General features: G+C 61.1%; 1 protein-coding gene across 1 annotated transcript in view; it reads left to right on the top strand.

The window, feature by feature from the left end:
- DLGAP2 (DLG associated protein 2) overlaps positions 1–14585 on the top strand; it is a 247632-nt gene that overhangs the window by 217349 nt on the left and 15698 nt on the right. Inside the window, exons 13-16 of the mRNA XM_015591803.2 lie at positions 2542–2647; positions 7266–7357; positions 11491–11643; positions 14418–14576. Of these exons, the coding sequence (XP_015447289.2) occupies positions 2542–2647; positions 7266–7357; positions 11491–11643; positions 14418–14576 (510 nt within the window). The remainder of the gene's footprint in view (positions 1–2541; positions 2648–7265; positions 7358–11490; positions 11644–14417; positions 14577–14585) is intronic.

Genomic DNA, 14585 nt, shown 5'->3' with positions numbered 1-14585 from the left:
CCGGAGGGGCCTGGGCCCCGTGGCGCCAGCACCGTGCCCGGCCTCGGGCTCCAGGCACCGGCTCCCTGCACCTGGCGGCAGGTGGTTTGGGCGTCTGGACCGCTCCCCAGAACCGGCGCGGCCCCGAGGCTGTGGGCGCTTGCTTTGGCTCTTTGCCAGGGGGGCGTCACAGGGGAGTACACGGTTCTCCCGGTCAGCTGGGTGGCGCCGGGCCACATGGGCACCTGTGTGGCCCTGGCCCGAGCCCTTCACGTCTCAGGGGTGTCGTCCCTGTGTGCAGAGGGACAGGTACCCACCCTCATCCCCGCCGCCTCCGCCCACCTGCAGACACCGAGCAGCGCCTTCGCCAGCTGCCTCGTGTGACCGGCCGTGTCTGTGTGTGACTCGGGATGGCAGGAGGGTGACCGCAACACGTCCAGAACGCACGCTGTCCTCACGAAGCCCGGCCACACCAGCCTCCCAGCGCCCGGCCAACAAACGCTCACTCTGCGTTTCCCTTCCCGCAACGCCCTGGGCACGCTGGGTAGGTCACTGAATTCCAGTGCAGGGGACAGCGGCCGTCCTGGGGACCTGGCCCTGACCTTGCGGTTCCGTGACAGACGGCCTGATGGTCCCACACGCAGGAGGCGTTTCGGGGAGCGGAGTGCGTGGACTGTCACTCAGCACGGGGCCTGCAGGCTGAGAGTCGGGGGGAGTAATCGGTGTGCTGACCCCCAGTTCTCAGAACTGGGGCGTTGACCTGTGGAAGAGGCGGAGGTTTTGCCCTCAAGTCCCTGATTCCGTCCTCGCAGAGGGTCCCTTGTCATCCGGTCCCGCATGTTCTCACCTGAGCCCTTGTCACACGCAGAGCATGTGCAGGGGGGCTGTCGGGTGACAGTGCCCGCCGGGCCGAGTGCCCGTCTTGCGGTCTGCTCAGGGCTATGACACTGCTGAATGGTCACCGTGACCCGCAGCGTCCCCGCCACCGCCTGCTTCAGCCTGGCAGAACGCTTTGCCTCGTACGAGGATCCGTCATCTTTACCGCAGAGATGAAACACAAGCGAGCTGGCCCGAGCAGACAGGACGTAGAGGGCAAGGGTCCGCTCCGCGTGCGCGTCCGCTACCGCGTCGGCCGGCACGCAGCCCGAGGGCGCCCGCCGGGGCACACTCGCCACGTGCCGTGGCCACCAGGCAGAGGCGGGCAGCAAGGACGTTCTGCGGGAGGTGGCGTTTGTCGAGCTTTGCCCACAGTGTGCCCACGGAGCTTCCTGAATTCGCACCACTAACGACACGTGCGAGACACGCATGGGCGGCAGGGGGGACCCGCCGCTGCCGTGAGCGAGGTGACAGCGACACGCGTGCTCATCGCGACTCCCACGTTGAGCGCGTCCTTGAGTCATTACCCTCCCTTAAGGACTGTAGTTTTAAAAGGTACTTTTCTAAAAGAAACCTCTGCCGGCACGGGCTGACCCCGACCGTGCGCCGCATCCTCTGCTGGGCACCTGTGCCCCGCAACACGCAGGGGCCATGGCCACCACCGTAACTAGCCCGTGCCCGGAGAGGCGGCGTCCTCCCCAGCCCGCACGAGCAGGGCGCTGGGTCACAGCTGGAGTGGCCGTCCGGCCCCTGGCCAGTCCGCGGTCGCCAAGGTCCAGTCAGAATCCTGGAGCCGAGAAACACACACGTGGGCCGTGCCGCCTCAGCTGTCGAAAACGGTGACAGCCGGAAGGGCACAGACTCCCTCCCTCAGCACGAAAGGCCCAACCTCTGAAGGCTGAGCTGTCGTCACGTGAGTCACAGCTTTCTCATTGCTGGGGGCCGTTCCAGAAATTTCTGAGAGCAGTGCCGTGAGGGGCAGCTGGGCTGGAGGGTGCGCGGCGACCCACATCCAGTGGGAACCCGTCACTGCCTAAATCACAGCTGCCTGTCATTGTCACGCGTCTGGAGATGGGGATGAGTTCCTGCCACCCGCAGCCATATCTCCCTAAACAAGCTGTTTGAAAGTGTCCTCGCTCGCACTTGTGGGGTCTCCTCTGTGTGACCTCCCACAGCTGTGACAGTGCGGCCACTATCCCCAAGACGGCAGGTGGGCACAGGAGTGAGCGGGACATGGCGTGGAGGCTGACCGGCCATGGGGGCCTGGGACGAGACGAAGCCGGGCAGAGCCACTCAGCATGAGTGTGTGGGAGCGCTCAGAGCTCAGAGGCGTGGCCGACGCCCTCCGGGGAGAGGCCTGAGGAGGCTTCACGGTGACGGTGGACGTGGCGCCGTGCTGGGCTGACAGGACTAGTCTGATCAGGCGAGCGGGCCGGGCAGAGGAGGGTGACGAGAAAGGAGCCTCGGGGCCCACGCGACGGCCACCGCCACGACCGGCAGCACAAGCCCCTCATGTCCCGACTCCGAGAGACCTTTATTCACTTGTGGGCCTTTCCACCTGCCTGTGACAGAGGCTGGGCCACCGACTGCTCAGAGTCCCTGACTCTGCCCTTGGGGACACGCATTTCTCAAAAGGTCAGGACAACCCGTGTTTTCCCAAAGCTCTGCCCTGTGCTGTCATTTGAGATCATAGGCTCGCTGAGCACGGTGACTGTATTTGGTAGCCTATCATCTGCCAGCACGGCCTGGACTGTGCCTGGCACAGCGCCCAACGCCGAGCTCTGCAAGAAGGGTGGGTGGGTGGAAGAGGTGACAGTCCGTGCAGGAGGCTGATCCTGATCTGCTCGCACCTGCTGAATCCCAGGGGGCCCTCAGGTAGCCCCGGCTGGGCGAGCGCGCGCTGTGCACTGCACTTCTGCTCGCACCTGCTGAATCCCAGGGGGCCCTCAGGTGGCCCGGCTGGGCGAGCGCGCGCTGTGCACTGCACTTTGTAGACATCAGCTACTTTGTTTCAATTTCGCTTGGTTTATTTCTCCACTGCTATTTAATGACCAAGAGTAGCTGTTGCTCTAAGCCCTGGACACAAAGAACAGAGAACAGACCCACTGGATGCTCCTTGTCATTGTCTTAATTTCTTAAGTCTCCCCCCCCCCACCCCCGTCTTGACCTCTTCTGGGCAAAGATAACAAGACGCTGAAGTGTCTCTTCTGCATGCTTTGTACACGGAGCTAGTATTGCAGTGGTCGGGTCTAGATACTTCCCTAGTAATTTCTAAAAGGTCAGGTAACCTGATTCTCATCCTGATTTTAAGAGCAGGTGCAGGGTTACTGGTTATGGCACTTTTAGAAAGTGAAGATTAAATTAAATGGCTTGTTAAACCAAAACTCTGAGCTCTGAATATCGAAAGTTTTATTACATGGAATAATTTTTTCTGAACTATAATTTTGCGATCACAGCTCACTGGATGGGTCGAACTAAGTCAGATTTATTCAGCCCTCTGTGGTTAATGAAAACCGTCATGAACCCACGTGAGCACTGGCTTCTTATCATTAACGCATAAATGGGTAGATCCCGGAGGGATTGCAAACCACTGCTAGCCTAGCATTTGGGGATTTTCGCATTAATCATGTGAAATGAAACAAGTAAATGGCATAAAGAAAAAAATAAACAAAAAAATAAATAAATGGCATAAAAGAGATTGTTCCAAAGCCACAACGATCTTATTCGCTCGGCTCGTGGAGCTGACTTGCACGAGGGACTCAGCACCGGGGGCCCCAAAACAGCTCCGCCCAGTAGTCACTAAGCTACTGTCACCTACCTGGTCGGGCGCATCAAACCCCAGGGCTTTGCAGTAGCCACAAGGAACACTGGACGACGAGTAGCTCAGAGTGACCTGAGACACACAGGCCATGTTCTGAATGCAAGGGATGGGGACACGGGCCAGAGGGACAGTGTGCCTGTGTCCGCAGTTTACCTGGGATGCCCCCGGTCAGCAGAGCGGAGTGAAAACCCGGCACCGACAGCAACCACTCGAGCAGGCCGCATGCTCCGTGCACAGTGGCTGCCACCAGCCTGCGGGAGCAGACAAGCCGGGTGGGACGGTCACCGCCGCCGGTCTTGCGACAGGGAGACACTCATCCGGACCCGTCAGGCGCCCGGTGGGGATGTCCCCTCCGGTCTTGCGACAGGGAGCCACTCATCCGGACCCGTCAGGCGCCCTGTGGGGATGTCCCCTCCGGTCCTGTGATAGGGAGACACATCCGGACCGGCCAGGCGCCCTGTGGGGATGTCCCCTCCGGTCATGCGACAGGGAGACACTGCGACAGGGAGACACATCCGGACCGGCCAGGCGCCCTGTGGGGATGTCCCCTCCGGTCTTGCGACAGGGAGACACTCATCCGGACCCGTCAGGCGCCCTGTGGGGATGTCCCCTCCGGTCTTGCGACAGGGAGACACATCCGGACCGGCCAGGCGCCCTGTGGGGATGTCCCCCTCCGGTCCTGTGATAGGGAGACACATCCGGACCGGCCAGGCGCCCTGTGGGGATGTCCCGCTCCGGTCCTGTGATAGGGAGACACATCCGGACCGGCCAGGCGCCCTGTGGGGATGTCCCCCACAGGTCCAGCCCCAGTGGCCGTGGGAGACGGGAGCAGGAAGGGAAACGTGCTCAGTAAACACGAAAGTGACAGAGTGAGACCTTGAAGGGACAGCAGTGACAGCCCCGTACACCTGCGCTGCGACAGTCTGCACAGGGACCGGGAGAGGAGGGGGAAGCGCGCCCCCAAATGCTGCGCAAACCCACTCCGCGAGCCAAAGGGTCGAGCGCGCGGGCTCCACAGCACCTCAGACGGGGCTGGGAGTCAGGGGCACGCGCGGGAGATGCGTTACAGGGGCGCGTACGCTAATCAGACTTCTTCGTGCATCGGAGGCGAGGGTTGCATCGGGCTCTTTGGAAATCTGCTTTCTGATGAGATTCGTCCTTATCTGCAGCTCTTGAAAGGAAACGTGTCTAAACTATGACAAAATTAGGGAAGTATAGTGGAAAAGAACAAATTGCATTTTCACTTCAAACTCTTTGCAGTCACAGGAAGCCGTTTGCGTTCTAGGTGTCAGATAGAGTCGCCCCCACTCACCCGACAGCGGAATTCTCCCGCCCTCCTCGAGTCATTAGCCACACTCCCTGACGTTCATTATCTGTCCCCAGCCCTAATCAATTCATGCCTGTCTATCCACATTGTGCTAAAGATTATGAATTGAAGTACTTTATGTTAATACTTCTGTTGAATTAGATTTTAACAACGTGAAAATTAGAGATTAAAACTTCCAACTGTATAAAGTGGACCAAGTTTTTAATGACCACTTGGGGAAGCGTGGAGTCTGTGTGAAGAGTGACTGATTGGTCACTTCTCTATTTTCCTCAGCGACAACTCGATTAAAACGAGTCTCTTAAAATGTTTTCTTGAGTCAGGAGGTTCTGGGGGTTTACACCCGGAAAGTCAGCCTTCTGGAGCCAGGGTCCTCCCTGCCCTCGGCGGCAGTACGACCAGAGCTGCAGGACCCTGGTCAGCGGGGCCGAAAGTGGGGCCAGGTGCGGAGGACCAGAGGTGCGCCCCCCAGCCTGACCCGGGCCACACCCCTCACCCAGCACGGCCGTGGGCAGGAGGGCGTGTGTCTGGGGGCAGTGGCCCCCTGGGACTGGATCTGTCGACAACACGGCCCCAAAGGGCAGGTGCACGACGGTCTGCCACCGTTCTTCGTCTAAGCCTGAAAGGGTGCCCAGGCGTCACCCCATCTGGCCACTTCATCAAAAGCTGCGTTTCTAAACTCTTTGGATATTGTAGAATCGATTTAGAAGTAGATGATGTCAGGATGACGACCCTCGCAGAGAAGATAGTGACTCGTGGCGGTACCAGAGGATGGCAGGTGACGAGCGGGCACAGCTCCCTTCCAGATGGCTCAGAAAACTGAATGCACGCTCGGGCCGTATCCGCTGCTGATGCTCAGTGCGCGTGTCAGGCTCTTGCACATTTGCTCTGTGTGAACTACTTTTCATAACAAACGCTGGGGGACAACCAGCCGCGTCATTGCAGACATATGAGCAGACGAACGAAAAGTGCTTGAGGCCAGCACGTCACCCCGGGGAACGGCCCTTAAGATGTGTTACCTGAGAGGCCGGACTCCCGTTTCTTGCAAAGCGAGGCTGCCCGCCCCGCCTGTTTGGGACTGACTCCTTCCCGTCTGGAGCCCCCCCACGTCAGGATCCCTTCTGGGGGGCTCTTCAGCAGCCGCACCCTGTCCCACCACGTGGCCGCTGAGGCCCTTCTTCCCCAGAGTGAGGCCTGAGTGGACAGCGGGCACCCTGGGCCACCATGACGTCCGCACCTGTGACGCCAGGTTCTGACGCGTGTTGGCCGGGTCTCACAGATCGTTGGTTTGGAGATTGTCTGTCAGGTTTTGGGACGTGGGGGTTGGGGCACCCCCTCGGCCTGTGAGGCGGTGTCTGCGGCACTGATGGGCGAGCCTTGGGCTGGCACACGTGCCCGGAGCACGTGAGAGCCGGGCCCCGGTCAGCATCGGCCTCCGAGCAAGACCCCTGGGGACTCGGGCCTCAGATGGGTCCCTGAGCACTGCTGTCTTCTGCAGACGAAGCCTCGAGGGCCCGGTGCCCCGTCTGCAGGATACAGACCCGGGAGAGGGTGAGCTTCGCGTCCGGCGTTGCTTCTCTGCCTCTGCCCCTGACACCGAGCCCCTGTCCTTCCCCACGACCACCTGGCCCCCACCCCGCACGCGACTGCTGAGAGAGGGGGCCGGACCGGGCCCAGAGCAGCTGGTCCTCACAGTGCTCTGCAGGGGGCCCGAGGCCACACGGCAGAGGCTGGGGTGGGCCGCCCGCCTGCGTCAGGGCGTTGCTGTGCGGACTCCAGGGAGTAAGCGCCCAGGCACAGGGCACTGACCACAGGCGCCGCCCAGCATGCAGAGGCGACACGGGCACCCAGCAGGCTCTGGGGAGTCCCGTGTATTGTGACCGGCCAAAGCCGGCCTTTCCAAAATGATGACGGTGCCACACCAGGCTAAGGACGGCGTGAGAGCCGGGGGACGGGGCAGGGGGACGGGACGCTCGGAGGGACTCAGAGGTGTGCCCGGCCTCTCGTGTCCTCGTGGTCGACACTTGGCCTCTTCGAATCGAGAATGGAGCAGGTTGAAAAACACCAGCCGGGGACAAGCCCCAGGCAGCGCGTTCAGAGCTTAGTCTCCAGGAAGGGGGGAGGGTGGTGTGCGCGTTTCAGGGTTGACACGCACGCACACGCATGCACATGCACGCTCGCACATGCACTCACACACACACCCCGCCCCGCGTAACGCGCTCGCTTCTGCTTAACTGACCCGTGTGTCCGCGTTTGCTCTTGCAGTTCTCGGCAAGATCAGGAGTGCCGTGGGCAGCGCCCAGCTGCTGATGTCGCAGAAGTTCCAGCAATTCTACTGGCTCTGCCAGCAGAACACGGTAAGCGCGTCCTCGCACGCCGGGCCCCGTGTTTCCACCGCCTCCCTGTTGGTTAAAGAGGCCTCGTGCGTCTGCGATGCTTGAAGACACGGCCCAGCTCCGGGGACGGTTGAGACATGCGGCCGAGGCCTGGAGGCTGCAGCACGGGGCTGGGGGTGGAGCAGGGGCGGGAGCTGGCGGGAGGCGGCAGTGTCCCCCGAGGGCACAGGGCGCTGCCTGTGCAGACCGCCTCGTGGCCGAGCACCTGAGCACGGGAGACGACAGCGAACTGCTCTCACCGCGAACCTCACACGTAAAGATGATACAGAGTGGCTTGAACAAAAACTCATAAACGGCTACGTTTAGAGAGATTAAGGAGGGATTTTAGAGATAATTGTGGTTTTATATTTTATAATCTGGAGTGAAATGAACGTACCATGAACTAGGTTAGTTAATACAATTGCCGTTAAACTTCATTCTGATCTTCCTGAAAATCAGACGGAATGAAAAACATCTATATTTACATAAACGTGTTAACTTACGTGTTACATATACTCGCATACGTGTGAACTTACGTGCTACGTGTCTCTGTATAAATACACGTATGGGTGCATGGGTACGGGTAGCCACGTCCTCATCTGACTTAAGAAAGTGTTCCCTTAATATTTGGAGAAATAACTAAACAACGTTCACGTTACTTTGTAGGCTATTTCATAGTCCATATGCTGGTTTCTCTGAGACCAGACGTTTTCATTCAAATGCGCATGTCTCTGTGGGCCATCCCGCCGTGGCAGTGCTGGGTGATCTCGTTCTGTTTGGTTTAAATTCACAAGGAGGCAGTGAATTTATAAAATGTTTACATATCAAAGGGAACATAGCACACCAGAGTTGCCAGTTCATCCCTTTTAATTAGGACGGGTTTTAAAAGTATGTTTTCACTGATATCTTCCAATTAACCCCATATTGTTCGCCGTGAATTTAAAGGGTGCCCACCCTACTGCCTGTGACATGGTCACACGTGGGCGCTTAGAAGGGAGACAGGGAGGGAAGGGCCCTGAAGGAAACGCAAGTCCCACGTCCAGCCGGCGCCTGCCTCCTCTCGTGTCCCGTTCCTCACCGCCTTTAAGGAGGTCGGTTTCCTGCTGGAGAGCTGTGAGCCCGTCACCCCGAGTCGGCCGAGCGTGGGCACTCGCCGTCTGTGGGAATTCGTTGTCTTAAGCACCCACACGGAGCAAAGACACAGCGCCCTGGCTTATAAAGCGTCCGTGTCCCCTCCTCCAGAGCCGCGCGTTAGACTCAGAACCATCCATCCTAATATTTTTGATGCCTCACACGTGGCAGATCGCGTTTGACGTTCACCTTAAAGGACTCTTTTTGAGTTTTGAAGTATCTGGTGTGATTGCTGCCATTTCTTTTGGCTTCAGTCTAGGACCAGACAGAAGAAGCCTGAAGCCCCATTGGGGTGGGGCACGTGGCAGCAGGAGAGGGGCCGAAAGCACAGCTGCCTGCTTGGAAGCCGGCCGCCACGGCGCCGGGGGCTGGGTGGCTGGTGGCAGCTCTGGGCCTATAGCAGGATGTTTAGGGGGGAGCAGGCATGCGAGGCGGGGACGAGCGGGTGGCTCGTCGCGTGTGCGCCCCGTGTGCAGGCGGCACTGTCAGGGTCTGCCCTTGGCCACGCCCCTCAGAGCAGTGTCCTCGCCCCCACGAGCCGGCAGCTCGGGGAGTTGTTCAGGCCTCTGGGTCTGAGTCTGTGTCTGGTCAGGCCCCGCGTCCCGAGTGTGCCCAGCGGGATCTCCCAGCTCCTCGGCACAGTGCGGAATGCTGTGGAGCCCGGGCACCAGGGTCTGTGTCCCCACACGACTGTGCTGTCTCCAGGACATGTGGCTGGGCCGGGCCGTGCCGGGGCAGGAGTGGCCTGGCACACCGCTGACCTCTACGAACGACCTGTAAACGTATCGGTGTGTCAGACGTCTCATGGGTGAGGGGTGCACCGCACCCCTCCAAAAGAGGGGCACAGAGCCAGTCCCGCTGTGCCTGACCATGCGACACGGCACAGCCTCTGCTTCTGGGGAGCGCCAAGGACAGCCGCTTTGTCCCCTTGGGGCACGGCAAGTGCAGACAGGCCGCCGGGGTGGGCGTGCGCGTGGACACAGCGCCGGGTCCGCGCCAGAGCTGGCCCCGGCCTCTGGGCTTCGGCAGGAGCAGCGTGACACTGTTCCCCCCAGTCCTGCAAAGAGGACCGTCCTGCGACCTGCGACGTCGCCTAGGGACGGGGCGGCACGCGCCCTCGGACGCTCTGGCGTGAGGCTTCCATGGACGGGGTGCTACACTGTCCGTCCCGTCCCCTGTCACTGGGTCACCCTGTCACCCCCCCATCCCGTCACCCCGTCACCCCGCCCGGCCCAGCAGCGGGGCTGCTCTGCGTTTCTCCAGCCCGCCGCCCGGGGGCCTGCCCTCTCGCGGTTCACCAGACCCCCGAGGCTGCCCCTGCTGTGGGCATGGACGGGGCGATGTCCGGGCCCTGCCCCCCGTCACTGTGCAGGCTGCTGTCTGAAGGGATCGGGGTCACAACGCGATCACTGTGACATGGATGCCCAACCGGGTGCTAGAACCTGGGCCCCCCCAAGTCCACACGCTGCAGTCCCGACCCCAGAGCGGTGGATCGGGAGGTGGGCCCTGGGTGGGGCCTTCATGGCCGGGCCGCTGTCCTGGGGAGGGACCCCAAAGAGCCGTCTGCCACGTGGAACATGGGAGAAGGCGGAAGCGAGCCCTCGGCACACAGTCGGCCAGCGCCTTGTCCCCGGCTGCAGCCGCACTCGGTGAGTGACATGGGTGCTGTTTCAGCCCCGTCTGCAATGCGGGGTCACAGCTGCCCGAAGCACCAAGACCGGTTGAAGGACATTTGAACAAGACTGAAATGAAGGTCGCGTCGTGCTCACTGTGACCGACTATGAGTCAGCTGAAAATTGCCTTAAAGTTTTAGACAAATTCAGATAGACGTTTACCTGCCAGACGCCTCCGACTTCAATCTCAGGGAGGCCCGTGAGCCAGGACCACGCGCGGAGAACCGCCGGCGTGAGCCTGGGGTTGCGGAGTCACCCGCCAGAGCACGTGGGCCGCGGTGCCACAGAGGGGCCCGCTGGCTGTGGCCCTCGGCCGGGCAGTGTGGCATAGCGCCAGCGGCCAGCCCTCTGGTGGAGTCACTGATGTTAAGTGCAGACAGCTCGCTGGGCCCGTCCGCCCTGGGTGGAAAAGTGCGCACGTCCTCAGGCCACGTTCAGACCACGGGCTCCCAGTCCATGCCGTCGCCCGTCCCTGCTCCACGCAGGAAACCTGCCCCTTCCTGAGGCCCGGCTGCCTGTCCTCCCTCTCGTGGAGCAGGCCCAATGCCCGGAGCATCGAGGTGTCGCTCACCGTCAGAGTCGGAGCAGAGAGGCAGCTGGCTCCGAGCCCACGCTGGCCACTGGCCCGCGTAGCCCCATCCGGAACTAGCCTCTGCCCCGAACCACAGAGCCCACAGCTCCTGCGAACGGGCAGGCACGCAGCGGCGCGAACGCCGGCCGTCCTGGCCGGGCCCTCAGAGAGCCCCGCGGCGTGATGCGTGTGCGGCCACTGCCAGTCGATTCGCTGTGACTTCCTATTTCGGAGCGGTTTTAGGTCAGAGCAAAACTGAGAGGAAGGTGCACAGTTCCTGTGCGCCCCATGCCCCCCACGGCACCCCGACCATCGACACCCGCCAGCTGCCACAGCCGACACACCCGCACTAGCCGTCACTGTCACCGCGTCCACAGGTCACATCGGGGTCACTCCTGGTGTCGTACGTACGACACGTGTTCACCGTAACAGGATCACACAGAGGAGTGTCACTGCCCTAAACACCCTCTGTGCCCCATTACTCGTCCCTCCGTCCCCACCCGATCCTTTCCTTGTCCCCGCAGCTCCCCCTTCTCCAGACCATCACAGAGCTGCCCCCCACACGTGGTTAGCTGCCAGCGGGGAGCCGCGTGAGCCGTGGGCCACGGCGGCCTGGCCGAGTGCTTGCACTTGGGTTGCCCATCCCCGCACTCCCTGAGGGGCACGTGGGGGAGGGGCCGCCGCCCCCAGCCCCTGCCAGCTGCCAGCTTCCTGGCCGCAAACTCTGCGTGTGTCCTCAGGACCCCAGCGCCATGCCCAGACCGACGTCGCAGGACCTGGCCGGGTACTGGGACATGCTGCAGCTGTCCGTGGAGGATGTCAGCATGAAGTTCAGCGAGCTGCACCAGCTGAAGCAGAACGGCTGGAAGGCGCTCGAGTCTCCAGAGAGAGAGGTACTGACCCCCCGAAGGCGGCCCCAGAGGCCCCTGTGCCGTCCAGGCGGAGGCGAGCGGCCGGCCGCACAGCTGCCGCGGGAACGCGCGCCGGGCTCTGGGTAGCAGCGAGGGAGACAAATGTGTGTGTGTCCAGGGTCTGAGTGTGTCCACGCGTGCCTGCATGAGTGCACGTGGGTGTGCTCATGTGTGAGTGCTGCATGCACATGTGTGCACTGTGCTGGTATGCGCATGCGTACACGTGTGCATGCATCTGTGTGTGTCTGCATTGTGTACGTGTATGCGCATGAGTGCCTGTGTGTGCCTGTGTACTTGTGCACACGTGTACATGTGCACCTGCATGGGTGTGCATGTGTTTGTGTGCATCTGCTTGCGTGTGCTGTGTGCATGTGCGCATCTCTGTGTCTGCACGTGTACATGTGTTTGCATGTGTTTGTGCATGTGGGTGCAAGTGTGTGTGAACCGGGGTGGAATCCACGTCACGGGCCGTGCATAGCAAGCACCACCGTCCCAGAGGAGACACTGACCGACAAGCACATGTCAGTCTCCTCTCTCCTACGGCTCCTTCCCGAGTTACTTTTGTCACGTTTTCTTTGGGTCTGACTAGGGTGACTTCCCGCAGGATCACAGTGACCATCTTCAGTTCAGATACACTTCCTGGTTACGTGGCTGGGGTTGAAGACAGATGTTTTGAATTTTTTCGAACAGTTTGATGGCATAAACTTCCTGTCCATCAGCCTCGTCCCTTAAAATAGGCTGAAGTTCCCCATTAACTGTGACCCTGTGCCGTCGCTTCTTCCCCAAAGACGTCACCATTAGAGCCGCAGGTCGGTGTGACCGTAGCTCTCCTGATGCATCCGATTTCTCTGGACAGACATTTTCAATTAAAACAACAAAACGAAGGAGACGAATCTCGCTCTCCTTGGGGCCAGTTGTGTCTAATATGTAGCTGAGGGCGATTTCTAGGTAATCAGAGCGAAAGTTGTCATCATGGCCACCTCCTCTGCCCCAGAAGGTGGCACCGACTGTCCTGGTGGCATCCTGGGCTAGATGCACAGGGTCCCGCAGAGACTGACCCCTCCCCTCTCAGCCACAGGTGACAGGCAGGGCATGCAAACTCGCAGGTGGGGCATCAGCCCAAGTGGACGTGGGGCGTGCAGGTGGCCGGTGGTGTGCTTCGGAAGTGAGGGACATTGCAAGTAATGACCATGTGAAAAAGTTACTCTAGCAAGACACTGAAACAGAGCCTGCCGACACATCTGAGGACGTGCAGGGCCCTTCCCAGGCCTCGTCCGTCTGCCAGTGACAGCCGAGGTGGCCCTTCCTGCCAGAGCTTGGCATGGGGAGCGGTGCCCATGAGGAGATGGGTTTCTGCAAGGACACAGTGCCCGTCAGAAAGTGAGGGTTCTCTGTGCCACGTCCTCCGACCCTCTGCTCCGTGGGTCTGCGGGGCCACCCGGTCATGCCCAGGGGCCCTGAGCTCCTTACGGGGAGACACTTGTGAGCATGTACTCTCTACAGCCCCGTAGTTCAGAGAGAGGACAGGGTGGGTCAAGGCAGGCATGCTTGGTGCAGGAGCCAGCCGTGGACGCAGCTTCCAGGTTTAGGGCTTGTAACCCCACTGCTGTGGCTCATGCTGAGGAGCCCAAGGCCTCGCCACGCTGGCCCGGCCCATTTACCATTCAGGCACGGGGACACTTCAAGAAGACCGTCTTCCTGCCCCAAGCCGGTCACACGGCACGCGGCCCCCCACGGTGCCGCCCTGTTTGCCCAGCAGCACTGTTGGCCCCCTGCACCCGCACTCACCCAGCCCCCTGCGGAGTTCGAAGGGACTGAGGGAAGAGAGGCAGGCGCGCGTCTCCCCAGTAAGCAGACACGGGGAGGAGGGGCCGGCGCCTGGCTCCCCTTGCAGCATCCCAGGGGCAGTTGCTATGTGGCCCACCACCAGCCCCCAGGAGGAGGACGGGTCAGCCCGCCGCTGTCACCTAGGAGTGACGTCGGGGCGCTTCACAGAGGAACGCAGGCCCTCCCCACACGGCTGCAGGCCTTACACGCCACAGCACTGTGGCTGTGTCGTGTGAGGAGCACACCTGCATCTCGGGGACTGGAGAACGGGGCGAAGGGTGGCCTTTTGCCCGGCGAGCTTCAGGTGTTCCGTGTAGTTAATTTCGAGGGCTCAGGCACGTGATAAAGAGTTTGGCTGATGGTTCCCGGGACACCCACGAGAGCTGGTTCTCGTGAACTCCTTAGAATCCGGAGTCTGTTGAAAAGATGGTGGCATATGACAGGGAAGTCCAGTGACATCTTCCAAAATACTTGGAATGCTGGAGAGCTTGAAACTGTGGGTGTGGCTCAGAGGTGACGAGGTCAGTGTCCATGTGACGATGACGTTTCAGGCCCACGTGCAGACTGCAGCCTTGGTTTGTAGACACTCTGCCGGGCTGCACCCCCACCCGGAGCACCCCTAGGACGCTGCAAATGTGCACAGCATGAGGAGCTGCAGCTGCCTTGGGGGCGGGGGCGGGAACAGAGTCTGATGGGGCGGGGCGAGGGAGGAGGGTGGAGTCTGATGGGGCGGGGCGAGGGCAGAGGGCGGAGTCGAGGGAGGGCGGGTCTGATGGGTGTAGGGCCGGAGGGGCGTGGCCTGATGGGGCGGGGGCGGGTCTGATGGGTGTGGGGCGGGGCCCGAGGTCGCAGGCAGGGGGTGCCCATTCCCCACTGGTGGCGTCTCCTCGGACGCTCCCACATGGTATGATGCTTGTGATGCTTTTCAGGAAGAAAGGAAGGTTCCCCCTCCAATACCAAAGAAGCCCCCCAAGGGGAAGTTTCCCATTACGAGAGAGAAGTCCCTGGACCTGCCCGACAGACAGCGCCAGGAAGCGCGGCGGCGCCTCATGGCGGCCAAGCGGGCGGCCTCGTTCCGCCAGAACGCGGCGCGCGAC

The sequence above is a fragment of the Pteropus alecto genome, unplaced genomic scaffold, assembly GCF_000325575.1.
Source record: "Pteropus alecto unplaced genomic scaffold, ASM32557v1 scaffold35, whole genome shotgun sequence".
In the NCBI taxonomy this organism is placed as follows: Eukaryota; Metazoa; Chordata; class Mammalia; order Chiroptera; family Pteropodidae; genus Pteropus; species Pteropus alecto.
This window is presented reverse-complemented; position numbering and strand designations above follow the sequence as displayed.